Source organism: Bos indicus x Bos taurus, chromosome 13, assembly GCF_003369695.1.
Source record: "Bos indicus x Bos taurus breed Angus x Brahman F1 hybrid chromosome 13, Bos_hybrid_MaternalHap_v2.0, whole genome shotgun sequence".
NCBI lineage: Eukaryota > Metazoa > Chordata > Mammalia > Artiodactyla > Bovidae > Bos > Bos indicus x Bos taurus.
The window spans coordinates 60,350,169-60,377,200 of record NC_040088.1 but is presented as its reverse complement, the minus strand read 5'-3'; the positions used below and the strand labels follow the sequence as shown (position 1 = coordinate 60,377,200).

The window sequence follows — 27,032 nt, the reverse complement described above, 5'->3', positions numbered from 1 at the left end:
GCTAGTGGTAAAGTCAGGAGATGTAAGAGGCACGGGTTTGATCCTTGGGTTAGGAAGATCTCTGGAGGAGGGCACAGCAGTCCACTCCAGTGTTTTTACCTGGAGAATCTCATGGACAGAGGAACCTGGCGGGCTACAGTCTATAGGTCACAAGGAGTCAGATACAACTGAAGCAACTTAGCATGCAATCATGAATACTAAATATCTTTCCATTTATCTGTCTCCTTCAGTTTCTTCCATCAATGTCTTATAGTTTTCACTGTATAGATCTTTCATCTTCTTGGTTAAATTTACAACTAGCACTTTATTCTTTTTGATGCTATTGTATATGGAATTGTTAATTGCTATTTTTGATAGTCTGTTGGTGGGTGTACAGAGTTACAACTGATTTTTGTATAGTGATTTTGTTGCCTATGATCTTACTGAAATAGTTTATTCTTAACAGTTTTTAGGTGGCATCTTTAGGGTTTTCTACATGTAATATCATGTCATCTGAAAATAGAGATGACATTGGAAGTGACTTGGTTTTCACTAAATCCATTTCTCTGATAGATCTAGACGACTTTGAAAACATGAGTGCCAGTTTAGTCTGAGTGTTTAGTATTACTTCACTAGCATATTCTAGAATGCATTTTCCAGTTACTCATTCTGCTTTTATATCATATACAATGATATTAGATATGGTCTCTGTCTGTCTTAATGTAGATTTGTGGCTTTTTTCTAGCTTCCTTTTGGGAGAAGACCTATATTCCTACACAGGTGCATACAGACAAGGCTTCTCTTCTTCCTCAGTATGAGAAAAAATAATATTGTGGGCTATTGGCTTAGGTGGGCTTTTGGATAACACTGTCCACGTGTGTATTAAGTTACCTGGACTGTAGAATTGTAGGTAAATGTGCTTCACCATGTTCTGATTCCAAGCAGAAAATACTTTATAATCCTGTTTCTTCATGTAGTTACACCTAAAGTTATCTTTAAATTTCTTATGAAACAGGGGCTTTATAATCAATTCTGGGATATGTGGGTTTAAGCTGGAGTGAATGAAAAATACCTAAAATAGGTTTCATTCCTTCCAGTGAAAATACTGATGAAAGTAACAGAAAATTAAATTAACAAAATGAAAATTATATTCATAGGGTACAGTTAGAGTCGGTGAACAGTTACATGGTGGCACATTTCTACTCAATATGCAGAAGAATTTTCCAATTTTCTGAGCTATATCAAGTATATTACTCATATTTCTGGCATCCTCAGATAACTTAGAAAATAAATATTGGCTATTAGTGATAACCTCAAGTTATATTTTTCAAATTCTGGCTGACTTAGTGACATTTTAAGTATTCTAACAATAAAAATTATGTAACTGTGAGGTTCATTCCAGTTGGCCCTCAAGTAAACACTGAGTTGAACTGCACAGGTCTGAACCACTTATAAGTGGCTTTTTCCAATAAAATGTACTAAAGTACTATACAGTTCACAGTTGGTTGAATCTGAGGAGGCAGAACTGTGGATACAGAGGGCTGACTGTAAAGTTATATGTGGATTTTCAACTGTGTGGGGCATCGGTATGTCTGTCATGCTGTTCAAGGATCAACTGTATTTTCATTCGGTTGTATTTAATTTTGGCCAACTTTCTGCTGAATCTATCACTCATTATAATCAGGAACTATTGTGATTTCAAATGAAAGGGGCACTCTGTTACCTGAACATAAAATAAACCACCTGAAAAATGTTTCCAACTGGTAGAAAGCAGTGCTGTTCATTCTTATTATTTCTCCAGTGTCTTTAAAATTTTCTCTGGATTCTCTGTCTGGATAGAAAATACAAGAAACAATAATAGTGTTCATCTTAATCATTAACAAAGAGGGCCTTCCATTAACTTCCGGATTACCTCTATAAGTAATGTAGATGGCCCATTTACTGAGAGAATATACTAATGTCAACAGACAGGAGTGTAGTTTTGCAAATATTTTTAGTCTTACCAGCAAGATATTGTAACAACCCAACATCTGTTCATCCACTTTCCTCTTTTTTTAAATGAGATTTTTAGCACAAGGAAGCAGTTTTAAATTGCATTAACACTTACTAGCATCTGCCTAAGGGTCACTCACCATCTATTGACTTGCTGTATCTCTGAGCTATACATAAGACAGAGTTAAACAAAAAATTCATGATAATAAAATAAATCCCCACCATAAAGTATGATGCTATCACCAGACCATAGATTATACTGTGAAAAACCAGTTCCCTTCATGAATAAAACATCCATGGTATTCAAAGTGGATGTCATTGTAACTAGTAAATTGGATCTAGACTTGAAAGTGGATCTGTCCTTTTGGTAAGATATAAGGTTCTGATGAGTGAGTAGAAATTACAAACTCAGTACAGTAGTAATAGAGGACACTAAATAAGATCCAGGGAAAAACAAAAGAATGGTAAATGGGAGTCTATGCAGAAAATGTTTCATGTAGTCTGCAAGTATGCTTTGCTTGAATGAATCACCAAGGAAGAGGAACAGTGTTCAGTGAGAGCTTAATGAGATGCTGACTATTTCTGTGGTTCGAGTAGTCAAAGGAAAGCAACCACTTCTAGAGCTCTGTGGAATTATAGCCCCATGGATTGGCCAGTATCTTGGGACATGAAATACTTGGCTCTCAAATTTGTCTGTCACCTCAGAAAACCCAAATATTTCACTTTGAAGAGAATACCTGATCTAGGCACAACAAACAAATAGTGCGGCCTACATACAGGGTTAAAAAAAAAGTCTTTGCTAAACCAAGATGATGGTGTAACTTAAATAAGACAATCTGGGTTCTAGTCCCAGGTTGCTGTTAACTAGCTTTGTGGCCTGTGATGTAATTATTATCGAGATTTACAATTGTGTAATGGTTCATAATAACAAAGTATTTTCATAATGCTCTCATAGGTCACCCTCTAGCTGCCCACTGAAATTCAGATGATAGACAAGGAAACTGAATCTCAGAGTGATATGGGGACCTACAGAATCACACAGCCCATAAATGGTGGTGGTAGGACACCAAAGCCAGGTTTTCTTTTAAATTTTGTTCTCTTCCCATTTCTTTACCCATAAAACAAAAGCGTGCACTAATGATTTCTTTTTAGAGCAAATATTTTGTGATTTACTAGATATGACATTATTTATTTACTTTTTGGCCACACCATGTGGCTTGTGGAATCTTGGTTCCCCAACCAGGGACTGAACTTGGGCCCTCTGCAGTGAGAGTGCAGAGTTCTAACCACTGGACCAACAGGGAATTCCCTAGGTGTGATGTTCTTAATGAAATAGCTTTCATTTCAGTTGAATCACCAAAGATTTCTTAAGTGCTGACTTGGCCTGTCTCTGTACTGAGAACAGTGGTGTACATACAGTAGTGGTCCCCAAGCTTTTTGACACCAGGGATAGGTTTTGTGGAAGGCAATATTTCTGTGGATGGGTTGGGGGGATGGTTTTGGGATGGTTTAAGTGCATTACATTTATTGCACACTTTATTTCTATTACTGTTACATCAGCTTCCCCTCAGATTATCAGGCTTGAGATCCAGGAGACTGGGGACTCCTGATACAAAAGATCTAGTGTTATCCACCTCAAGGAGCTTCCAGTGTGGTTACTTCTTGCATACTTGTTCGACAGATTTCAAATTAACTAGGACTATTGCCTATAAGAAAGAAAATCATTGTTCACTGCTTTAAAAGTTTTTTACTTCAATATCAGTGTTGGCTAAAGTAAGGAAAAGAGCAATCAAAAACAGGCTTGTGCATTGACAGTGTAGGAGTTTGGCCTCACCTCTCAAGAAGGCCAGTTCTGCACTGCTGTACCTGAGTTACAGCCAATCACCAACTAGGTGAATTTACTAGATTCAAGCCCTTTGTACTTTGATTTCCCCAGTGTGTCAGAGAGACCTGTGGGTGATACCTGTCACCCTGCTGAAGTGTACGCAGGCTGGGTAAATACCTTGTTCATCTCCCTTCATCATTCTGTTTGCCCGACCTTAAGCTGTGTCCTCTGTGGAGGAAGACCCAGATGAAAGAAGGACCAAATGAAAGGAGGACAGGGGTCGGTAAGGAGTTATTCCTTTGCTAGAACAATCAAATCAGCCCTCAAGGCCCTGTGACAGGGAAATACAGACAGCAAGCATATTAATAGATGACTCTAGAAATCCTCTAGTAAAGCTGTCCTTGTTGAGGGGATGGTCTGGCAAGTGTTTTTCAGTAGAGGCTGAAGGTTCCCCCTGCCTTCCTGACCTAGAGAGCCACTGCCAGTACCTTACTCTTTTGATTACTGTAGCTTTATAACATTTTGAAAACAGGACATGCGATGTCTCCAAACTTTGTTCTCTCTCAACATTGTTTTGGCTACTTGGGATCTACTGTGGTTCCATACAAATTTTAGGACTGTTTTTCTATTTCTGTAAATCAATAAAGCTTTTATAATAAAAATTAAGGAGGTAGACCTATGTATATATTGACATGGAAAGATACTAAAAGTAAAATGTTTCGACTTTAAATTTCTAAGTGTTTTTAAAATGAAGGTAATATATATACGTAACTCTAAAAAGAGCAGTTTACAACAAGGGCTTCTTATGAAAAACCATGTACCCTACACTCAAGAGGCATGCATTTTTGTCCAGTTCTTTAAAAAAATTTTTTTCTGAGCTATTAAAAAAACTGAATTATAGTACGTTTACAATGTTGTGTTGGTTTTGGGTGTACAGCAAAGTGACCCAGTTATAAATATATATATATATTTTTCAGATTCCTTTCCATTATAGGTTATTACAAGATATTAAATATAGTTTCCTGTGCTATCCAGTAGGTCTTTGTTTATTTTATAGATAATAGTGTGTTTGTTAATCCGAAGTTCCTAATTTATCCCCCTCCCTCACTATTATTCCCTTTGGTAACCATGTGTTTGTTATCTATGTCTAGGAGTCTATTTGTTTTGTAAATAAGTTCATTTATACAATTTTTTAAGATTCCACATATAAGTGATATCATATTTGTCTGACTTCACTTAATATGCTAATGTCTAGGTTCACCTATGTTTTTGCAAATGGCATTGTCATTCTTTTTTATGGCTGAGTAATAGTCCGTTTGTGTACACATATCACATCTTTATTCATGTGTCAGTGGACACTTAGATTGATTGCTTCTGTGTCTTGGCTGTTATAAGCAGAGCTGCTATACAGTGGCAGTTTTCACCATGAGACAGCATGGGTAAAGTATCACCTTCAGGTGAGTTACAGTGCTTTATTTCTTTTACCAGCTACCTATCACTGAATAAGACATCACCCTAGAAATTATCTTAAAACAATAAACATTATTTTTAAAAACTAAAAAAAATAAACAGTGCTGCTGTGAACATCGGGATGCATGTAAATAGTGCTATGAACACTGATGCATGTATCTTTTTGAACTACAGTTTTTGTCTGTTCTGGGTATATGGCCAGGAGTGGGGCTGCAGGGTCATATGGCAGTCCTGTTTTTAGCTTTTTAAGGAACTGCCATACTGTTCTCAAAGAAGTTGTTTGTCTCACGAAGAACTAGAGCCTCTTGATGAAAGTGAAAGAGGAGAGTGAAAAAGTAGGCTTAAAACTCAACATTCAGAAAACTAAGATCATGGCATCTGGCCCCATGACTTCATGGCAAATAGATGGTGAAACAATGGAAACAGTGACAGACTTTATTTTCTTGGGCTGCAAAATCACTGCAGATGGTGACTGCAGCCATGAAATTAAAAGACGCTTGATCCTTGGAAGAAAAGCTATGACAACCTAGATAGCATATTAAAAAGCAGAGACATTACTTTGCCAACAAAGGTCTGTCTAGTCAAAGCTGTGGTTTTTCCAGTAGTCATGTATGGTTGTGAAAGTTGGACTATAAAGAAAGCTGAGCACCAAAGAATTGATGCTTTTGAACTGTGGTGTTGGAGAAGACTCCTGAGAGTCCCTTGGACTGCAAGGAGATCCAACCAGTCCATTCTGAAGGAGATCAGCCCTGGGATTTCTTTGGAAGGAATGATACTAAAGCTGAAACTCCAGTACTTTGGCCACCTAATGCAAAGAACTGACTCATCTGAAAAGACCCTGATGCTGGGAAAGACTGAAGGCAGGAGGAGAAGGGGATGACAGAGGATGAGATGGTTGGATGGCATCACCGACTTGATGGACATGAGTTTGAGTAAGCTCCGGGAGCTGGTGATGGAGAGGGAAGCCTGGTGTGCTGCAGTCCATGGGGTGGCAAAGAGTTGGACATGATTGAGCAACTGAATTGATACTGTTCTCCATAGTGGCTGTATAAATTTACATTCCCACCAACAAACAGTGCAAGAGGAGTCCCTCTTCTTCACATCCTCTCCAGAATTATTTGTAGGCTTTTTAATGATGGCTGTTTTGACTGGTGTGAGGTGATACTTCATTGTAGTTCTGATTTGCATTTCTCTAATAGTGATACTGAGCATCTTTTCATGTGCCTATTGGCCATCAGTATGTTCATAGTACTGGTTACAAGTAGACATACCCAACTAACATGCTTATTCAACCTGTATTTCCCACCTCTACCAATAAGCCCTGGTCCAAACTACCACTGTCTCTTGTGAGGACAACTGAAATAGCCTCTTGCTTGGCCTACCTTCCTGCTCCCATAGTTGCCCCGCCACAGCATCTTCTCCACAAAGAAGTCAGAATGACGTTTTAGATCTTGTACTCTTTTGCTCAAACCTTTCCTGTCTCAGAGTAAAATTCAAAATCTTTACCTTGACCAGTGAGGTCCTGCATGGTCCTCCACTACCTTTTGGCCTCCTCTTCTCTAATCCCCTCCTGCTCAGCCACATTGCCCTCCTTTGCTGTGCTCTGCACGCTCCAAGCATGCTCCTGCCTCGGGGCCTTTGCAAGCACTGTTTCTTCCACCTGGAGCGCTCTTTCTCACACAACCTCACTCCCCTCAGTTGCTTTGTGTCTCTACTCAAATATTACCTGAGAGAGGACTTTCCTCAGAATTTCACTGGAACCTCTTACTCTGCTTTTTCTTCACAGACCTTGTCACTATCTACAGTTTCTCTTTTACTCCATATGTTCAGTTTCTTTCCGTCATGCTTCTCTGCCGTTCTTTAGGGCAACTATCCCTATCTGCATGGTTGCGACTATTGCTGGTCCAGCCCTGGAAGGGAAAGGGCGGAAGAGCTCCCAGGAACACAGGGAGCTGTGTGTTACTTCACTCACGTTCCTCTGAGAAGAAGTTGGTGACTGAGCCACTGCGGAGCTTAGAGCGCTGGGAAGTGCAGTGTTTCTGGACAAATATGGGCCTGCCTTCTCTATTACTAGACAAGGAGAGGATATATTTGATGGACAACTTGTGATCATCTTCCACAATTGATTTAAAAAATTGAAAAACCATTTATAGAATATGTAAGATCTCATATAACTGCAATCTGGTAAACAATACTCACTATAAAAACAAGTACTGCACTGTGATCATGTTTCTTGTGTCACTAAAATTATTAGTAATAATATAATAATTATTAAAATAGTGATAATTATTAGAGAATATTATCACTATCAGGTTCTTCTGCTGTTTCTATCATTCCATTTGTTAGTACACAGGCAGACTGGTTTTTTAAGTTGAAGGCTTGTGGCTACTCACTCCACCCAAGAAAGTTTACGGGTACCCTTTTCCCAGTAGCATCTGCTCATTTTGTGTCTCTGTGCCAATTACATTTTGGTAATTTTCACAATATTTCAAACAATTTCATTATTATATTTGTTATGGTGATCTTTGATGTTACTACTGCAGAAAAGATTATGACTCATTGAAGGCTCAGATGACAGTTTGCATTTTTTAGCAATAAATTATTTTTAGTTAAGGTATGTGCGTTTTTTGGATATACTACTATTGCACAGTTAACAGACAACAATATAATGTAAACATAACTTTTACATGCATTGGAAAACCAGAAAATTTGTATGGGTCACTTTACTGTGGTATTTGCTTTAATCTGGTGGCCTGAAATTGAGTCCGAGATATGGCTGAACTTAAATCTGGACTGTGGTTTTCTGTTTGTGGAGTTTCTAGTTGGTCTTTGTTCACACACATGAATTTCTGCAGCTTCTCTCACACAGTCTTTTGTTCTCTGGATCCAGCATGGACTTCCTGGACTCTTCACTAGCCGTTATCACCGTAGGGACTTGGGATTTCTATTCACTGGGCTTGGTCCACTTTTTCGAGCGTTCCGTGTCTTCCTCTGTATTGATTTATCCCTCATTTCCTGGAGTGCCGTCTCAGGAAACTTTCTAGAATGGGCAGAGTCCTTCCCCTATGTATTTACCATCAGAACTGCTCTGTTCTAGATTCAGGACCATTTCCCTTGAGGGGTGAGGCCACTGGTCACTTGTCTCGGAATCCTGTGCTAAGTGCTTGGCTGTCAGTCTGAAATGCCTTACTTTGGAGAGTTTTTCTCCTGAGAAGCTTTAAAGGTCTTCTTTGGTGGTCTCTGTTCATGATGCTCCCCAGGATCTTTTCCAGGTACTCCACCCCACTTTAGAAGGCGCTCACAAGTTGGTCTCAGGTGTGTGTTCGTTTCTTCATCCTGGAGAACTTGTCTCTCTCATTGAATAATGCCCTCGTGTCTGTTTTCCGTGTCTCTCTCACTGGAACTAGCTTTTGGACTGATTCCCTGTATTTCTTCTCTTTTCTATAGTGTTTTAAAATTATTTGTCTTTTTATTCTGCTCTCAAGGGGATTTTCCTGTACAGCTTCAACCACTGTACTTGATTTATTTGGATACTTATTTTTGTTCTCCTTTTGTTCACAGCACACTTTTGTTTCTCTCGACTTTTTAGATGTTAGAAGGCAGGTATAACCCTACTTAAAGATATCCAATTAACAAAACACTAAGAATTCTGTAATACTTTTACTGTGATACATAAATATAAGAATCCTACATAACAAATCAAATCCAGTTTATTAAAATAACATGATCAAGTAAAGTGTATCTTGGAAATACAAAGGGGGACCTTGGTAATATATTCATCCTTATTAGGTCATATGAGAAAAGTTATATGATCATGTCAAGGGATGTTAAAATTTTTTTTAATTTCACTTCTATTCCTGAATACAACTGTAATAAAATCAGAAGTATAAGAATTGAAGAAAATTTCCCTAGCATAATAATGTATTTCTCATATCAGACTGATACTAGAATTGATCAGACATTGGGTTTTCTTATTAAAATGTTGAGCAAAAAGTCTAATCACTATTATTTGCAATATAATATTTCTTTGGAATTGTTAGCTAATATATTCAAAGATAACAAAAGATAAAATGGCAAAGCATCTGCAGAAGGTAAGATTATCCTTAAACTGTAATTAACACAAACTGTATTCAAAATGAGGCCAATGAGGAGGTAAGTTACAGAAATCGGTGTACTAGCACTTTTCACTTATTTGATGAGCAATGATGAAAAACAAAAAAATTTGTTTAGAGACTATGAGAAACTGTCCTCTCTCACACCACCAGGGACATTGTATATTGTTACAGGCTCTCTGGAGGCCAATTTTAGAGTCACCAAAGGTTCTAAAAACATCCATATTCTTGAATCAGGCAGCTCTATTCCTAGGCATACAAGCTAAGGAAATACATAAATGGAAAGATGAATGAATTAAAAAAAAAATCCCAATAAAATTGCAAAAAAAGTGTCACTTAAGTGACAATCAGTTGGGTGCTCCTTAATTATAGTGAGACAACATGGGAGTGTGTAGGTGTTTAGAACAATGATGTGGATCTTTGTTGCCATGAAAGAAGTCTAAGCCTGTGTTTCACAGCAAAGTGAAAAGGGCAGAATACAAACTAATACTGTTAAAATTATGTAATTGTATGCCTGTAGAAGAAGACTGAAGTCTGGAATGACATACAACAGATGTGTGTGAGAGAAAGATTTGGTAACACATTATTATCTATTACTATCAGATTGAAAATTTATTAGATTAGCTAGTGACTCATCTAGCAAGAAGAATGGAATAATGGACCCATTCCTTTCTAAAATTTAATATCTTTAAGGGTTGAAAGGGTGAGGGAGGGAGGAAGAGGAACATAGACAAGGCTGGTTGTCAAGAGAACTTTTCACATACTTTATGTGAACAATGATGAGAAACAAAAAATGTTGTGTTTATGAGACTATGAGGACCTTTACAACTTCTGTAGTAGTAGTTTGACTCTAAAAGTAACAACAATAACATGTTTGCCAAAGTATGAGTTAAATTACTAAATTCTACTCTGGATAAATACATAGAAAGTTATTTGTTAAATTTTTAATTTGTTAAAAAATTAATGCAAAGTATATTTTAACTAAGATACATCTAAACTGAAACACCTACTTTGGATGAAATATGTTAAATATTTTAAATGTTAATATATGCCTTTCAGCATTATATATATACACACACAATATACTTAGTTCACTGATAAAAGTCTTATTTTTCTATTGAATGTCACTTATCTGTTATTATGACAGTTGTTTCAAAAAATGTAAGTTCCCCCAACAAGTATCTCCTCTCTAGTTGTGGCTATAGAGAATAAAATCGGGAATTTTATTATACTCTCTTTCACCTGCATATGGGAGAGTTATCTAACTACACACTTCTCATATTGGCACTAAGCTAATTACTAAAGTCTGTTTAAACATATCTACCTATCTTTTGTTTTGTTGCCTACCTGGGCCTTTTCCAAGCAGGCAGAAAATCTCCGATCAGTCTGTTATCACAACCAGAATGCAAGAGATTATGATTCTGGAGAGAAGCAGAATCAGTTTATATCCTTTTCAGGCAAGAGAAAAGGATACTACTTCACAAGCAAGAAATCTGAAGCTCCCTGACCTTAATTTAAAAAGCCTGCAGCTAATCATCACATTAAAATGGATTTTATGCCAGTTTTTTGTTTCCTCTGTTGTTTTTACAGTTTGAGTGTCCTTTTGGTTACCACAATTACTTGCTGAAAGGCATATATTAATATTTAAAATAGTTCATCTGTAATAAGGTTAAGTCTTATAGTTTAGGTATATTTGAGTTAAAATATTTTGTATTTTTTAAAAATAAAGCTAGTAACATTCCTTGTATTTATCCAGATTAGAACCTAGCAATTTAACTCGTAATTATGACAATACTGAAAAGTCCTTGAGGAGCAAAATGAGTTTTTCATTGTAATCTGTCAACCCAAATAAAGAACATATACATTCCACCATGGGTACACTCTAACCCCTCCCTAAAAAAGGTCAATTATTCTTGAAGGAAAGAGCTCTGCCTGAAGCTACACATTTAGCAAGAAAACAGGTCAAAGAACAGATGTGCAGCACTGAAGAGAATTGGTACAGGTGATCCGGTCAGTATGCAGAGGCTCCAGTGACAGCAAACTGAACTTAGTTTCTTTTCAACAGTCGAATACTTAAGGAAAACAAATCTAATTAACACCATAAGGCAAAATAAGTGATCTTCTAAAGGGTGGTTAGCTTTCACTTAACATTCTACTAAAGAACTGTATTACTGTTCAGTCCTTTGTTCTGTGCCTCTTACACTGTTGGTGGGAATGCAGACTAGTACAGCCACTATGGAGAACAGTGTGGAGATTCCTTAAAAAACTGGAAATAGAACTGCCTTATGATCCATTAATCCCACTGCTGGGCATACACACTGAGGAAACCAGAAGGGAAACAGACACGTGTACCCCAAGGTTCATTGCAGCACTGTTTATAACAGCCAGGACATGGAAGCAACCTAGATGTCCATCAGCAGATGAATGGATAAGAAAGCTGTGGTACATATACACAATGGAGGATTACTCAGCCATTAAAAAGAATACATTTGAATCAATTCTAATGAGGTGGATGAAACTGGAGCCTATTATACAGAGTGAAGTAAGCCAGAAGGAAAAACACCAATACAGTATACTAACACATATATATGGAATTTAGAAAGATGGTAACAATAACCCTGTATACAAGACAGGAAAAGAGACACTGATGTATAGAACAGTCTTTTGGACTGTGTCGGAGAGGGACAGGGTGGGATGATTTGGGAGAATGGCATGGAAACATGTATAATATCATATATGAAATGAGTCACCAGTCCAGGTTCGAAGCACGATACTGGATGCTTGGGGCTGGTGCACTGGGACAACCCAGAGGGATGGTATGGGGAGGGAGGAGGGTTCAGGATGGGGAACACATGTATACCTGTGGTGGATTCATTTTGATATACGGCAAAACCAATACAATATTGTAAATTTAAAAAATAAAAAAATAAAGAACTGTATTAGCCAGACCCATTTCAGCTGCTCCACTACATAAGTTTTGTCTTTGGACACTTCTCTTTTAGAGACAGAGTGGCTTACAGTTTGTGTGTGTGTTACTGAAATGAAACGTTCAATCCAGCTATGGAGATGATGCTCACAGAATGAAAATACAATGTGAGTCTATATATGAGTATACTAAGAGAAAAGTTACCATGGCACTTTCAGTGCCCCAAAAGTTTAGGCTTATTAAGTATTTATTTCCAAGATACTTCTGGTATTATGAAAATACAACTAAATACTTAGGGGAAAAAAATCTCAGTCATGTTTGCTACTTCCATGATAAAAGTAAAAAATATCTATTAATAGTCATGGAATCATTCTCCCTTGGGTAAGTCTAAAAGAAAAAAAATTATGGGATGAATTTGCAAAAGTGTGAAAAGATGTCTTTATCTACACCAAGGCTGCTCTCTACAATTACCTCAATTTTCTAGGTCTATGATACTAAATAGCCATCCCAAGGCTCTGTTGGTTACGTGTATATTAGCATCTCCCGGAAGAAGGAAATGGCAACCCACTCCAGTATTCTTGCTTAAAAAATTCCATGGACAAAGAAGCCTGGCAGGCATAGTGTCTGTGGTGTCTCAAAAAAGTTGGACATGACATAGTGACTAAGCAACAACAATATTAATGTTTAAACTTTCATCTCTCTCCTCTTGAGAATAAAGGCTAAGATTTTAATGACAATACTTAAAATACTGCTCTACTTTTTATCTGCAATTGGGCACTATTAAAAGTTAAAGGCAGTCCTCTCTTCAAAGGAGACACTTACCAGCCAATTGAACTGTAAGGTTTGGGGCCCTTTTAAACCAATGCCTGTTTTATAACTCTAAAAGTATTTTAGCAGTTATTAATAACAGTAGTTATAGAGAAGACCATAGTACTTAAAACATTAGTAACCATGGAACATCTTTAATCTGGTCAGATTACTGATAAGGCAAAGGCATTATTAACTTATCTTTACAAACAACCTTACAACAAGATAATAAAATGCATATACCCTAACATTCTTAGTCACTTAAGATAACTGGTCTTATCTTGAAAAAGCAAAAAAAACAAACAACAAAAAATCCCCCAAAGTTATAAAGGTAAAAGTAAGGGCTGACTTAGCACATGATCAGACTTTAACTCTTAAAATAATTAAAACATCTCACGAAAAATTTTAAGTCTTTTAAATGTGATTTTAAAAAGACCTACTATATGGTAGTAAATACATTAATATACAATTTGAAATTCTCAAAGCAGCTCCTGTCCAAATGACAAGAATGTTTTGTTTCTGAATTAAAAAATGGAAAAGTTTACTGTGAAAAGTAACTTTTATGCAACAGGTGGGTTTTTGGTTTTTTTGGTAGTTGTGCTTATTAATCATTTTGCAGGGTTTTAAAATTGTTCATTATCAAAGACCCAAAAGTATAGTAACAGAATTGAACGTGAGAAATCTGAATCTTTCATTTCAGAATCTCCTTCAATATTTTAGATCTATAGGATTTAAAGTAAATTTAGTAAAGAATATTTAGTCATTTATGAAAATAAGGATCATATTGATGAAAATAAAGATGTCTCCATTTCAAATTAAACATTTACTGAATATATAGTACATACCTGGTGCTATAATGGGTACTTTTATAAGATTCTCTGCCCTAAATTTCCAGTGTTAAATCTAAAACTTTCCAGATAAACATTTGGTTTTTTAAATGGTAGGTGTAACTAATCATATAGATTAAATTATATAGGATTATATATTATTTATATTTAAAGTATATATAAATAATTATTTTATATATAATTACAAAGTTACATGCATATAAATTTTTTTGTTAAACAACTTGTGAAAATGAATAGTAGGTATCATCCTTTAAATAAAAACATAATTGGAATATTGCTCATTTAACTAATGCAAACCACCAGTCTACTTATAGCAGTGTGTACTTCAATGTTAAGAAGATCCAGCTGAAATCTAACTAGTTCTGATCAGAGAACTAGTGGATTAGCCAAATATTCATTTGGATTTTTCCATAACATCTTACGAACTTTTGGGCCAACCCAATATTTTTTCCCATAGCTAAAGGGGTCACTCTAAACACAAAAAGCTTAAGTCTTCAAACACTAGAATTCCTCACACAGCTGTTAATTGTAGATCAGGGGACCGGCTGACATCTACTTCTTGCTTATTTCGTTAATGGTTTACTTCCAGGTCCTAAAAGGATTGGAGCCTTTCTCCAAAAATAATGTTGGATGTGTCCATGTCTGCCTCTACATAGGTGGCTCTCTCTGGTTTGTCACTCTCCACACAATGCAAATCTGAATGAACTCACATCTGTCACGGATCGACCCAATTCGTGGGCAATCTTTTCCCATCGACCTGGGGTCCCTCCTGGGAACTTCACCATACTTCTTGTCAGCTGGCTGAGGTCCTCTTCTGTCCATTCAGGTGCCTGCAGAACATTAAAGAACAACAATGTTTGCTAAAACATTTAATAAGCCTGTGAAATTACGTATTAGCACCATGCTTTCTGCAAAAATAACAATGTTAAAATGTATCTATAGTTTGAATGAAAGGTCTGAGTTGCATATTTAACGTTATGAATGTATGTTAGAATGAACATCGTTAGAATGTTCCCGTATATACTAAATAATGAAGAAGCAGCATTGGGAACCCAAGCTTTTAAAGACATTAAAAAAAAAAGGTAAGACAGTCGTTTGGAAGGGCATTGTGTGTCACAGATACCTCATGTGAGGTTCCTATAGAAGCTCTCGAAGTTTAAGAAGTTTTTCGCTTTTTTAATGTAAATGAAAATGTGAACAAGTAAATGTACTAATTCCAAATCAGAACTGAGACAGACAGAATTTTTTGTTCATTCTATGTAACAGTAAGTCTAAAAATCATGTTGTCAAGGAGTTTAATTTAGCAAGTGCTAGCATTTCATAAAATTTGAGAACAGAAATGCCTGCAACCAAGACTTAAACCATCCGATCCATGCAAAGAAAGCAACACTTCCTTTTTGAGAAGGTAAACAGCTTCTTAAAAGTTGGTCAAATGGTTAAACGAATATGAAAATACCTCAAAGATTATAAACATGTTATTTGCAAAAGCCAAAATTATAAAAGTGTGCATATTCTCTGCATTTTATTGAGCATTACCACTTGGTGAGAGCCAAAGCTGAGAAAAGCAAAAGAGCATCATCAAATAACAAATAATGACATTACAATTATTTTATGTTACAGCACTGGTTCCTACCAGAGGCAGTAGCCATGCTGGTGTTATACTAGACTCTAGGAGTCAGCAGAGAGATGGAGGAAGCCACCTTATTTTCCTTTAATTAAAAAGACAGAAGGAAGGAAGGAAACCTTTGAGACAAATACCTTTTCTAATCACCATTTCCGATAATGAACAGGCATACATCAGGCCGTTTGCATTACAGAACCATCAGCACAGAACAACAGTCGGAGGTGAGTGACCCCAGGGACTATCTCCGCAGCCCCAGCACAGCGTCTCCCTGACACTAATCCTCCCTGTCATTCTCCCACTGCGCTCTAACCACACTGACATCCGCCCGCCTCACTGCAAGCTTAACGGGCCCTTCCTGACTTCTTACTGTCTCCCCCAATCAATGGTTCAAGCGTGCTCTTTTCACCATGTCCAAATGGCAGCTTCACTCAGAATCAAAGTGCACTGCCCCCGTTAAAGGGCTTTCCGAAAGGCTCTCCTATTTGCATTCATTTGCAAAGCAAACTACTTTTATTCACTTTGTTCTGCTATCAAGAATGTTCCCTGAAGCAGATAAATTGGCATAAATACAACCTGCCACTTAAGAGTCAGTAAATAATAGCCAATAGTAGGGAGGATTTTATCAATCATTCTATTTTGTATCCACTAAAAGCTGAAAGCCTCAAACATATTCATCAGTACGACCCTTATGAAACATGCATAAATTCACTTCTATAAAAAAGGTGGCCTACACTGAGTATGGTCGTAGTTTCTTTGATATTTAATGAATATCAGAAATCTAACTCTCCATAACAGATCATTTAAGCATGTACACTGAAAATTATTTTTTTACTGTTTGTTTTTACTTTAGGGGAAAAGTATTATTCAGATATTATTTAGAGGGACATAATTGGATTTTCTAGGAAATCATTTTTGCTAAAAAGCTGCAACTTTAATAATTATACCGATTGGTAACAGAAATGCATGCATTCCGAAGACTTTATATATGCTTAATAGTCTAGAGTCATACCATAAAAAGCATCTAGTTGATGCTGCACAGAGATACAGTATTCAAACCGTCCATCAGTGCAATTTCACAGTAAATCATCTTATTTCTGTATTAATTGTAACAAACATTCTTGGAGCAAATAAAATTGTCTAAAATGTTAAAAATATATGCCATTGTTTCATACAGTAAACTAAAATAACATATTTTTAATAGATTGGCCTTCCAAATATGTTGCATGTATGAACAATGGGCATTAAGAATTAACCTGATTTTAATCCCTTGTTAATGGGTCTAAAAGGACTGTGCCACTTTTTTCTGGAAAGGGAAAAATTTAAATCAAATATTTAGACAGATATCCTAAAAATCATCAACTACTTTGAAAATCTTTCCCTTTAGTTTCACTGTTATTTCACAGCCATTTTATTATTAATATTAAAAAACCAGATCAGTAATAACTAGACCATAATCTGAAATATTTGAAGAGAATCCTTTTAGCAGTTCGTTATTCTCTGTTCCAGCCGTACAGCACTTTGCTGACTGTAATTCCTCAGTAATAGTCGGCTGTGTCTTTAGAAGCAACAGAGCCTACTGTGATCCAGCTACCACGGCCGCCGTGAGGGTGGCCACAGTGTGAATGTATTCTCCTTGTTCTAATCTGGAGCCAACTGTAGCTGTGAAAGTCAAATGAATGCAGAAGAATACTGCTTTGCCACTTAAAACCACGTATGTGCAATATTACTGAGACACTGGGCCAAAAATTCATCTCTACAGCAAAGTAATGGAAGATACCACATGGTGTGGGCACAGCTGTTGTGACTACACAAGCATTCCAGTTTTGCATCAGAAAAGCTGTGCTCTGGGAATAAATCTCCATACTGGATAAAAAATAAAAAGTTTTCAAAATATTTAATAGATCTACTAAAGTAAGAACTGATAAAACATTTCAGTTGTATTCTTTCTACCCCTTTGGGATAGATTTTTGCCATAAAACAAGCTATCTTCAAATATCTAGTGCCTTTGAAAATCCGTAATATTCTTGGGGATAGGAGTTGGAGGATGTAGGGAAAGCACGCTATATTTTTAAAGTAACCTATATACACCTTGGGACTTACCTATAGCTCAGATGGTAAAGAATCTGCCTGCAACGCAGGAGACCTGGGTTTGATCCCTGGGTCAAGAAGATCCCCTGGAGAAGGGAAAGGCTACCCACTCCAGGATTCTTGCCTGGAGAATTCCACGGACAGAAGAGCCATGGGATCGCAGAGCTGGACGTGACTAAGTGACTGACACACACACACCTTTCCCCTCACAGAGTTAGACTATAAAATGTTAATTATAAACTACCATGAAATTTATTTGGTACTGAAAACTTATGACCCAATTAAAAATGTTTAATGTACTTATCGCCTTTTCATACTTTAATGACAAAATCTATTTCTGTTTAATAAATAGTAGTGAAACTAATGAATATTTGTTGAAATAACTTATTAATGATCCTTATTTATGCAATTACAGACCTTACAATTTTGGAATGAACAGTTTTTAATATTCAACTAAACTCATAAATGCCCAGAATTTACCTAAGAAATAATACCCTTACATAGCAGCAACCAGTTAAAAATATCAGATATATATCTAATAATGTAGTTGGTGTATCTAATGATCCAGTAGCTGGCTACCTTCTAATTCTATAATCTGTACTGACACTGTGTTTTAGAATATGCATTTGGCTTTCAGCTATTAAATTTTGATTTCCAAATTGGAAAATTGAGCAGTTAATTGACTATATATGTGGATAAACAGTATATTAAAAAACCAAACAACAAAATTAAAAACAAATCACTTCACAAATGTCTTTTCACTCTTAGGAAAAGAAACTCTTCTTTGAAGAAAAGCTTGCAACCTGTTCTAAGGTATTACTACAGTGTTGTGACCCTTGAGGAGCACCACCGTGACCAGGAAGGTCCCCTCGTCTATGATTTAGCTATCTTGCCAAAGGAGAGATGCCCTCTGGATCAGTGATCCTAAAGTGGGGTCCAGTGCCAACCAGCAAACCAGTTTTGTTTACCTCCTGTGACACAGTTCAGAAACTTACAGCAACTGAACCCTGCCACCACCACCAAGTGCAGGCTCTTCCTTTAGACAGTATAAGCCAGTCGTGTTAGTTGTCAAACTAGCAAGGTGACTCACACCAAATGCGAAATCCAGTCCTATTTAGCATGGTAGGATGACAGCTTGGTCAGCTTTTAAAACCTGGTCCTTTACTATAGATGATTTGAGAAACACTGCTCAAGACAATGCAAATAGTTCAAAAAAATTTTTTTTAAGCAGTAGTAAATGGGCCCTTGAGAAATGGACTCAAAGAGATTTGATCTGTTCCTTTTCAAAATATTTTATGCTAAGTGTTGGAGGGATTCAGCTTCTAGTAAAAGATGAGGCAGAGGAACAGCAAAGTGCAGAGTGCCTTTAAGTCTGTCTGGTTCTGTCTGAGGAACAATAGGACCCGGGTGGCTGGAGCAAAGCAAGCAAAGGTGGCAGGGGGAGGAGACAAGGCCCGATGGGCAGGAGGTAAAGTCACAGAAGGGTCAGAGACCACTGCAAGGACTGGGACTCATTAACTCTGCCCGACACACGAAGTCATTGGAGAACTTTTTTTTTTTCCCCTTTCAGTTGGTTGAGTGCTTATTTTCTTCATTGAGGAAGGCTTACTTACAAACTTGTGGGTCGAGGGGACCCACACAAGCCACTGCACGGACAGTGCTGATAGCTCAGTCCTGCAAGACACCCACAGAGTCACCTTCCTTCGAAGGTGGAGTGAAACCAGGTGTAGGGACACAGGTGGCCCATGACAACCACATCTGGAACCACGGATAATTTGGTTTGTGACAATTTACTGCACAGCCCCAACAGTTGAGTAATGAGGAGTAAGATGGGGGTGTGAGAAGAATCTAAGTCTTTAATGAGAGTACTAATCTCTGCCTTTCTTATTCTGTCACTCACCTTCTGTGGCCATTCAGAAAGGAGTAATCATAAATAAATGTAATCAAGGGGATGGGATATATTTGTCCAGAAATGTTTTTACATGGAAAAATGTGTGAAGTCTTACTTGAAACTATGATATACAATATTCAAATTGTAACCCAGTGTGTTCTAGAATCATCTTCATAATTTAATATTGTAATAAAGAGCTGGCTCCATCTTATGATGTCTGATTGCCGAAAGCGTTGAAGTCTCACTTCTGTCTCTTCCCCTTATGCACCACATCTGGGTAAGCTTTTCTGGAAGCCTGGAAGATTGAAACCTTGCAAGTCCCTCCCTGTGTACAAGAACCCTTATCCCCGCCCCACCCCACAATAAAAAGCCCCAAACCAGCCTCCTTTTCTTGCTCTCTCAAGTAATTTTTGGACCAACAGGGAAAGCCTCTTTTGTATCATCTTGGTGTGCATGACATCAGTCCTGACACTGGAACCAAATTTCGGGTGTGGAGGTGGTGACCCTGTCCCCGCTAGGTGGCCACAGCAGTTGGCATTAGAAGCAGGACATTCAAGGGATCACCACTACCTGGGGTTTTCTTCTCTTGCTTTGGTGTACTGCCTGATGCTGCATTTGCTGAGTTCTACCAAGCCTCTGTCATAAATTTAACCCACCACAGTTGGAAGCATCAATGACTGGTGTTTACAGAGAGGATATGGAATCAGGGCCCTCCCTGAAGTAGCTCTGGTCCTGCATCTTAGCCCAGATTCATTTGTGTCTTAGACTGAATTGTGTGTCTTGACTGATGGACTCAGAAAGGCCTTGTGACCTACTGGTTGTGTGTCTTCACCAGGCATTGGTCCTGAAGAGGACTTCGGGGATTTGCCTGGTGGTCCCCAATGCAGGGGGTACAGGTTCCATCCCTGGTCAAGGAACTAGATCCCATATGCCACAACTAAGAGTTGGCACACCATAACTAAAGATCCCTTATGCGGCAGCTAAGACCCAGAGAAGCTAAATACCTAAATATTGAAAGATAAAGAGGGCTCAGGGGAAAAGACAGATTGCATAGACCCACAGGGTGGTCACTTGTTTGGGAGACCAGCAGTTCCTGTTTGAAGAGCTGATTTACTGAGATTCACACTCCTGAAAGCAAACAGCTCACTAGGACCCTGTAAGATGCTTTTCCTGCATCTGCTGCCTATGTGTCTTGATCCTCAGATCAGAGGATTAGACAGAGAAACACCCATGGCATCCCTGTGGCACAGCCAAGTTGAAAATACAACCACTGTCATGGCCAAGGACCCTACTCCTGATCACACTGATATGAGGCTCTGGAGGAAGAAATTTATAAATTTGAGCAGTGCAGAGAAGACTTCTCAAGAATATCCAGTAACCACCACCACCACAAAACAACCAAACCAAAACAAACAAAAAACCCTGACACATGGGGAGTTCACTCGCCTACTAGGGTTGCTGGAATCAGAGTTGCTTAAACAGGAGAAGTCTGTCTCCTCACAGTCCTGGAGGCTTGATCTACAAGATCAAGGTGTCACCAGGGCTGCTTCCTGATAAGGCCTCTCCTCCTGGCTTGCACATGGTCTCCTCGCTGCATCCTCACTGGCCTTTCCTCTGCGTGTGCACGCAGGGAGAGTGCACCCTGGTCTCTCTTCCTTCTCTTATAGGGACATCAGTCCTATCAGATTAGGGCCCTGGTGTGACCTCAGGAGCCTGGCAGGCTGTAGTCCATGGGGTCACAGAGTTGGACACGACTGAGCGACTAAGCACGCACCAAGTACCTCCTTAAAGGTCCCATCTCCAAATACAGTTGCGTGGGAATTAGAGCTTCAGTGAATGAAGTGGGAACACAGTTCAATCACTACAAGAAAGAAGTGAACAAAAACTGAAATGGAAGTCCACAATGTGGCACAGTCAGTAACGAATTTTACTGAAAAGAATTTCTACAAAAGGATAAAAAGGGCAGATTGGCTTCTGCACATCTATAACACTGGTTCTGAATTAATATTTGCTGAAATATAACAATTGGCAAACCTTCATGGCCTTAATCAATAATGGGGCTCAAATGACAGTTACACTGGGCATCCTGCTAAATTTAAATAAGGTGGCTCCCATAATTGTTGGGAAGTTACTAAACGTGATAAAGAGGACAAACAGGTATGCCTTACCTCAACCACAGGAACTACGGTCTTGCCTAAATCCCTAATGATCAGAGTACCCACTGTCCTAAAACATGCCACAGTGGTCATGGCTCTGACTCAGCAAGTAATAAAATTAAATCTTTGTCACTTACAAATTATCTTGATAAAATGGAAACCCATGGACCTCTTCCTCCCCCAGTGAAATAGTTAATATGGCCCAATGTAAATTAAAAGTCTTTAATGATGGAGACCCCTTAGACAAGATGTAGAAGCAGTTATCTTCCCCACTGCTTTGCTATTTAATAGCCCCGTCTGGCCTGCTCTTAGTGTTGGTAAGAATGAATGTGCCTCACAGTGTGGATTACCTCAACCTTAATGCCGTGGGCTTCATTAAGGTCAGTGACCACACCATCGTGATTATCTGGGTCGTGAAGCCTTTGACTGTGTGGATCACAATAAACTGTGGAAAATTCTTCAAGAGATGGGAATACCAGACCACCTGATCTGCCTCTTGAGAAATTTGTATGCAGGTCAGGAAGCAACAGTTAGAACTGGACATGGAACAACAGACTGGTTCCAAATAGGAAAAGGAGTTCGTCAAGGCTGTATATTGTCACCCTGTTTATTTAACTTCTATGCAGAGTACATCATGAGAAACACTGGACTGGAAGAAACACAAGATGGAATCAAGATTGCCGGGAGAAATATCAATAACCTCAGATATGCAGATGACACCACCCTTATGGCAGAAAGTGAAGAGGAACTACAAAGTCTCTTGATGAAAGTGAAAGTGGAGAGTGAAAAAGTTGGCTTAAAGCTCAACATTCAGAAAACGAAGATCATGGCATCCAGTCCCACCACTTCATGGGAAATAGATGGGGAAACAGTGGAAACAGTGTCAGACTTTATTTTTCTGGGCTCCAAAATCACTACAGATGGTGACTGCAGCCATGAAATTAAAAGACGCTTACTCCTTGGAAGGAAAGTTATGACCAACCTAGATGGCATATTCAAAAGCAGAGGATGAGATGGCTGGATGGCATCACTGACTCCATGGACATGGGTCTGAGTGAACTCCAGGAGTTGGTGATGGACAGGGAGGCCTGGCATGCTGCGATTCATGGGGTCGCAAAGAGTCGGACAAGACTGAGCAACTGATCTGATCTGATCATTAAGGTCCCCATAGCCAGCCCCACTGAAACCAAATTCGTCCAGTCAGCATCTGGTAAATATTTGGCTCTTGCAGATTTGTTGAATATTTTTTGTCCGTGCCTATTTTACCAGTCCCTTGACTGCAGTTTGCCTTTGCCTCCAAAGGACACACTTTACCCAGCCCATATGGGGTACCTGGGCTTCATAGGTGGTGCTAGTGGTAAAGAGCCCGCCCACCAATGCAGGAGATATGAGACACGGGTTTGATCCTTTGGTTGGGAAGATCCCCTGGAGAAGGGTATGGCAACCCACTCCAGTGTTCTTGCCTGGAGAATCCCATGGACAGAGGAGCCTGGCAAACTTAAGTTCACGGGGTCACAAAGGTGGACACGACTAAAGTGACTGAGCACATGGGACCGCCTGTCACTGTACACAGGCTCCGAGGGCGAGCTCTTAACCGCAGCCTGCTCTCTCCAGGAGCTCAGGCGTGACTTATGATCTTCTCTTTGGCACACTCCTTTAGGACATACAGATACAAGGAGCTCACGAAAAAGGGGATGAGCTGTTGCCTCACACATAGGGTGGGGCCCTGTCACCTTGATCAAATTCCTTAGAAGTATTTGGGAAACTGAAGGCTGCTCCATCTATTTGACACTGTCAAGAAATAGCTATGGACTCTCACCACCCACAACTTCTTTTTAGGCTTTATATTCTAGAGGAAACATTTCTCATTTACAACTTGTACTTTATGCTGTTTACTTGCAGACTAGCTCACCTCGAAAGGGGCCCCCTCTAACAAAAGGTTCTAGAATCTGTCCAAATTGTAAAATAACATACTTCTGTTAGTGTCCCCCAGAGACTCCTTCACTGCAGAAGTTTTGGCAACCTTCCCTGGTGTCAGAATACTAGCTATGTAGATGGAATGGCTTTAAAATGGTAAAACCATAAATATCTGGACTACTGAAATTAAACTTTTGGTCTTTTCCAGAAACTGCTTAAAAAATGAAAAAGCCACAAACTGGGAGCAAACATTCATAATATCCAAAAAAAGATCTGATTCACAATTTATATATCCATTCTCCTACTGATAAAAACATTTGAGTAGTTGCTAGCTCTTGGATATCACATATTATTAATATAGTGGTATTTGTGTATAACTCTCAGTGGTCATATGTTTTCATTTCTCTCTAAATACCCACTGGTGGAATTGCTAGGTCCTACAGAAAGTATACATGTCACCTTTTAAGAAACTACGTAAGTATTTCCCCAAAGTATTGTTTTATACTCTAACAAGCAAAAAATTGCTCCAGATCCTCACTCACACTTGATGGTACCAGCTGTTTTATTTTTGACCATTCTGGTGGGAATGAATTTTATCTTCTTGTAATAGTTTGCATTTCCCAGATACCAGATGATCTTGAGTATTTACATGTGTTTAATGGACAACTGATGATCTACTTTTGTGAAGTATGTGTTCATTTCTTTTGTTCGTTTGTTAACTGGGTTGTTTGTCTTTTTATTATTCACTTGTAAGAATTCATTGTATTTTGTGGACACAAGATTTTTGTCAGATATATGTGTTCTGGATATTTTCTTCTAGTTTGTAACTTGTATTTTCATGTAAAATTCTTCAACTTTTATTTTGAAATAGTTTTCGACTTACATAATTTCCATATACTCTTTGTCTGGCTAATAACGATGTTAACGGCTTACGTAACCACTGTGATTACTCACTGTGAGCTTCCAAGACGGCCCTCAGTGATTTTTACCTCCACCTACGGATGCCCTTGTTCAGGCCCCTCCCACGCCTAGGGCTGACTTGTGTAACTAATAAGATACTGTAGGAATGATAGTGTGTGACTTCCAAGGGTAAGTTACAGAAGACACTGTGCAGTTTCTGTCTCGCTCTCTTTTGGATCACTCGGCTCTAGGGAAAGCCAGCTGCCAAAGCACTGAGGACACTCAGGTAGCCCAGGTGGGTAGTGATAGGAAGAGATAGCGTCGCCCTCAAGATCAAAGGGCAAACATTCTTACTGTCTAGTATAGGGGAGATAATTGCCTCCCTCTGTAGGAAAAGACAGTCGTGCTTACTGTTATAAAAAAAAATCTGGGTTCCCTAAGCTCAGGATTCCTCTTCTGTAACCCAACCCATTGGTCGACGAGGGGGTCATCTGCCCCTCTGCCTCACTCTGTGGGAACCAGCAGGAAAATGGCAACGCTCTAGCTACTGCTATTGCTGTGAGTGATGAAACTGTCCTTTATCTCCGGGTGAGGAGTCTCGTGTCTTCTACTGCATCCGTGAAATTGGCAGCTAACTTATTTACTTGCAAGTGGGGTAGAATCTCCAGTTCTTTACAGTTTTGGTAACAAGGATAAGATTCTGCCCGAGACAGGACTTTCTGAAAGAGGAAGCGTGAGAGCCTTGCACAGACCTGAGGGAAGGCCACGGGAACCTTGTAGTGAGTATGCTGGTCAAATCATACAGTCAATGATGGAGGCAAATGGCCCTTCCATTACTGCCTGTTAGCAAGGATTAATCGTGGAGGTGGCTGCGGGCTAAACACCAGGAAACAGGTTCAAGACAGCTGCCTGACAGGTGGCCTCTCTCTTCCTAACTCTCGTCTAGACTGGGGCACTACCTCCTCCACTCTGTTAAATCAGCTTCAGGTCTACACCACTGGAACAGCAAGTACTGAAATTTACTCTAGTGCTGTTCCTGTTCAGGCAAAAGGTTCTGCTCTCTTTCAGATAATGACAGACACACACATCTATAATGACCACGAAAGAAGAGAAATTCATGGGCGTAAATCAGGCCAATCATTAGAACAATGTCTGGTTTACTTGGGAGTTCAGGGGGCAGGGTGTGTAACGCTCTTAAGTTGGGGTCCCCAGCCCCCGGCTACAGACCAGCACTGCACAGCAGGGGGTGAGCAGCGGGCGAGTGAGCGAAGCTTTATTGCCGCTCACCTCCCTGGTGTTACTGCCCGAACCGCCGCTGGCATCACTGCCTGAACCTCCTCCCCATCCCCCTGCCCTGTTTGTGGAAAAACTGCCTTCCATGAAACTTGCCCCTGGGGCCAGAAAGGTTGGGGACCGCTGCTCTTAAGGACAAATGGAATAGCTGGGCTCTTTCCTATATCTTGTCGACCTCAGGTCTATTTGCAAATGACAGTAAAAGGTCTTAGAGGTTTTGGAAGTGGGTCACGGCTACTTTGGGCTTCCCTGGTGGCTCAGATGGTAAAGAATCTGCCTGCAAGGCAGGAGACCCTGGTTTGATCCCTGGGTTAGGAAGACACCTTAGAGAAGAGAATGGCAACCCACTCCAGTATTCTTGGCTGGAAAATTTCCAAAGACAGAAGCCTGGTGGGCTACAGTCCATGGGGTCTCAAAGAGACGAACACGACTGAGTGAGTAACAACACAACACAACCCACGGGTACTTTTATCCTTTCAGGGAGATCTACGCAAGACAGATAAACTCTTGTAAGAAACCAAGAATGAGGCCTTGATTAGTATTCAGGTTCTTATTACTTCAGACTGGATTTAGAATGCTGATGTAAGTGACCAACTAGAGAATGAGAAATTAACCCCAAGAAATCTAGGTAAATTTCTGGGATCAGCCTACCACCCTGGACAAGTCCTCAGCCCTTATGTAGAAACTGAGTAAGAATTAAGAGATGTTAGTGATGGGAGAGCAATCGTTCTGGACTAAGGTGAACTCCACAAAGAAAGTCAGCACTGTGTAAGCTTGAGCCAGCCAATGGACACCCCGTGACCTCAGCTAGAAAGCACTGTGGCAACAGCGCTGTGGCTAAGACTCCATGCTCCCAATGCAAGCAGCCCAGGTTCGATCCCGGGTCAGGGAACTAGATCCCACATGCTGCAATGAAGATCAAAGAGCCCACATGCCACAACTAAGACCTGGCACAGCCAAATAAAAAAAAGATGAAATAGATGGTGTCAGTGACAAGGACCTCACCACTTGATATAGATCACGGGTCACCCAAAACTCTACAGTTGCATTTGGCTTGTCCAAATCAAAACTTAAAAGCACCCTACTCAAATCAGGGGCTTCCCTGGTGGTTCTGCTGGTAAAGAATCCTCCTGCAATACAGGAGACCTGTGACTGATCCCTGGGTTGGGAAGATCCCCTGGAGAAGGGAAAGGCTACCCACTCC

At 39.3% G+C, this 27,032-nt stretch overlaps 1 protein-coding gene across 2 annotated transcripts in view; it reads right to left on the bottom strand.

Annotated features, from left to right (window-relative positions):
- Positions 1–27,032, bottom strand: part of DNAJC1 (DnaJ heat shock protein family (Hsp40) member C1) — a 183,107-nt gene that overhangs the window by 19,957 nt on the left and 136,118 nt on the right. For both annotated transcript variants that reach the window (XM_027559990.1, XM_027559989.1), the window contains exon 9: positions 14,670–14,789. In XM_027559990.1, the coding sequence (XP_027415791.1) occupies positions 14,670–14,789 (120 nt within the window). The remainder of the gene's footprint in view (positions 1–14,669; positions 14,790–27,032) is intronic.